The 3,473-nt window shown below is 33.8% G+C and overlaps 1 protein-coding gene across 1 annotated transcript; it reads left to right on the forward strand.

Annotated features, from left to right (window-relative positions):
- The first annotated feature begins 1,455 nt into the window (after positions 1–1,455).
- LOC111903662 (uncharacterized) lies at positions 1,456–1,959 on the forward strand. Its single transcript, XM_023899414.1, has one exon. It carries the CDS (start codon positions 1,456–1,458, stop codon positions 1,957–1,959), a length of 504 nt encoding a protein of 167 aa, XP_023755182.1.
- Positions 1,960–3,473: the final 1,514 nt, after the last annotated feature.

The following is a 3,473-nucleotide window of genomic DNA, read 5'->3' on the forward strand; positions in this document are numbered from 1 at the left end:
TTTTTCAGTATTTAATATTGTTATGTATCGGTTTTTGATACCCAAATCTTTGATTAAAAAAAATGAAAAAAGTTATTACCGACGAGATCAGCATTGACGGTGACAAAAAGTATTACCCGCAACAAGAGCATTAGCAGTGACAATTGTCTTTACCGACAACATTTTGATCAATAGCAACAGAGCAGTAGCGGAGACTTTTACTAACGACGTGTCGGCGTTATTACCTTTTCCGACGACTTTTTTACTTTTTACCATTGACTTTTATCGCCGTTAATTACCTTTTTTCTTGTAGTGTTTAGTCACTGTAACTTATTTTAATCCACTTTTAAGTAAATAACTTTTCAAAATACTCTACTTTTATTCATTCAACTTATTTTTGACCATACTTAAATAGAAATCTTTCCAAAATCCTCTCATTTTGGTTCCTTAACTGAGGATGGCCCAACCGGCTTCCATTACCACAATATTGTTTTCCGATAGCTCATTATCTAAAAAGGAACACAAATAAGTTGAGTGGCTAAACTATATGGTTTGAAAAGTTAGTTACTTGAGAGTGGACAAAAGTAAATTTAATGACTAAAAATGGATAAATACATAGTTGGTCGTTTTTAACGTTTTTCCTAGTTTTTAGTGGAATCCGTAATCCATCTTTTAGAGCATATGGTGTGGGTTCTCCGTTCTTGTTATTGCATACGTGGAGGCTGAAAACGGCGTCGTGACGAGCTGCACCCCCCCTCCCCCCCCCCCCCCCCTCCCCATCTCGTTGTTGCTCGTTGTGGCTATTCTCGTTGCCGTCTCGATCTGATGAAACGAGAAAAAATGGAACGTTACCTATTTTAAACCGTTTGAAAACGGTTATTTTAATAAAAAAAAACTTTAAAATTAATTATTTTTTTCCTATATAAATATATATTATATCTAAACAATTTTTTAAACACATAACTTCTATCTTTCTCTCTATAAATCTCAATTATCTTCAAAAAAATTATGGATCCTTTCAACTCGTCCGATGATTCCGATGACAATATATTCTTCAGGATGATGTATCGGTATTATACTAACGAGCTGCTACAACCAGACCCAGCCCCGCTACTAACAAGACGTGCAATGTTAAACATAAATCATGAGGAAAGACACGGACATCTATATCGCGATTACTTTGCGGATAATTGTGTATACGGGTCGAAGGACTTCAAAAGAAGATTCCGTTTGACTAGGGATGTGTTCCTATGGATCGTCAACGCCTTGGAAAGCCGATATCGCTTCTTTACTATACTTTTATACAAAAAAAAAATCTAGTACGTGTTTCTTTAATTTTACAACATATACAATATATTTTTAAACTGTAGTTAATATATGTTTAGGTATGAATTTTTCCAATTGAGATATGATGCTAGAGGTAGACGAAGGTTTACAACTTTGCAGAAATGTGATGCGGCCATTCGTTTGATGGCTATGGGGGAGTCACCCGACACCATGAACGACTATATGAGAATGTCCGAAAGAACCGCAAGGGAGAGTTTGTATACATTGTCAAGGGGTGTTATTGAAACATTTGGAGACGTGTATTTGCGGAAACCTTCGTTGCATGATTTGCACGAATTGTATGTGGCGCATGAAGAACGCCATGGGTTTCCCGGAATGATCGGAAGTATTGATTGCACACACTGGAAATGGAAAAATTGTCCGGTAGCATGGAAAGGGCAATACGCAAGTGGTCATCACGGATCACCTTCGTTGGTTTTAGAGGTTGTTGCTTCTCAAGATTTATGGATTTGGCATGCATTTTTTAGGGTTGCGGGTTCCAACAACGATGTCAACGTTCTTGATCAGTCGCCAATATTCGATGATCTTTTGAATGGAAAGGCCCCGGATGCTCCTTTCACGGTGAATGGACACGAAACAAATATGGATATTACCTTACAAATGGAATATATCCTCAGTATTCTAAATTCGTGAAGGTATTCTGCCACCCCGGTTGAAGAATGAGACAATTTTTTTAAGAGAAGACAAGAAGGAGCACATAAGGATGTGGAACGTGTTTTTGGAGTGCTGAAGGCGAAGTGGCATATACTCGAAGATGTAGCACGACCATTGGATTTAGAAACTCTACGATATATCATGTATGGATGTATCATAATGCATAACATGGCAGTAGAAGATAAAGGGCGAAATATTGCACACTATATCCCAACGAAGCCCAGACACGTTCAGTTTCAACCAGGAACAACAGATTATTTGCATCGCGTTGTTGACATTCATAACGCAAATAAACACAAACAACTTCGAGAGGACTTGGCAGATTATATCTTCTATGGTAACAATAATAATAACGAATAGCGTTGTATTTCTTTTAATTTGGATGTTATTTATTATATGTTATTTATAATTTTTAAACATTATGTTTTATTTATTATGTTATATTTAAAAAATATTTGTCTAAATTAAAAAAAATTCAAAAAAAATAAAAAATAAATTATAAAATGGAAAAAAAATTGATGTCATAACAAGATACAACATGGTGACTATTTCCTAACTTGGTGTTATAACACCATTGATGATGTGACATGTGATGTGGCACCGAAATAGTGTTACATCTAGTTGCCCACACCTAGTGCTCTTATTGTTATATGTGGCTATGTACCCTTAGGACATATCTAGAAAATCCCAAATATAAAATCAAGGTGAGGGCGAATCTGGCGATTCTATTTTTGTAGAATAGTTTTATTTCAAAAGTTGGTTTCTCTTCGAAAAATTGTGAATAATTTTTGAATAGATTGTTTTTTTTTTGTCGAAAAACATCAGGATTTGCCATCGAAGGAGCACCATCACTATGATTTTCAAAGATTTAACATCAACCTCATGGAATAGAAAATTCTAAAATCAAATAGCATTTTAAACAAAAACATAGAAACGAAAAGAAAATCAAGCAAACGTAAATTTCTAAAAACAAAAGTTTAGTAAATTACATGGTTTCATACTTTAACAAAAAGACTTAGACTATGTTTGACGGATTGACTTAAAAGTTAGTTGTTAGCTGAAAAGTTAGTTGATGACTGAAAAGCTAGCTGTTAAATAAAAAGCTAGCTGATAAAAAATAATGTTTGCTAAAACTAGCTGAAAAGTTAACTAAAATATATAAAATTATATAAAAAGACATGTAAGTGTATGTGTTTTTATAATTAATTAAGGAGTGTATTTGGAAAATTTTAAAAAAGCTCTTAAAAAGTTAGTCTAAGTAGCTTTTCAAAAAGCTAGCTTATAAGCTACTTTTTTGCTTACCAAACACGACAACATAAAAAAAAACTCAAAAAAAAAATTAGCTTATCAACTAGCTGTGGCGCGTCAAACACAACGTTTAAACAAACACTAAGGTAGCAACTTATTCTCATTTTTAATTTCTTTATTTTTTAAGTTTTAGATTGTTTCTAAAATAGCAACTTATTGTTAGTGTAAGAAGGTATTATCCATTA

This window comes from Lactuca sativa, chromosome 7 (genome assembly GCF_002870075.4).
Source record: "Lactuca sativa cultivar Salinas chromosome 7, Lsat_Salinas_v11, whole genome shotgun sequence".
NCBI lineage: Eukaryota > Viridiplantae > Streptophyta > Magnoliopsida > Asterales > Asteraceae > Lactuca > Lactuca sativa.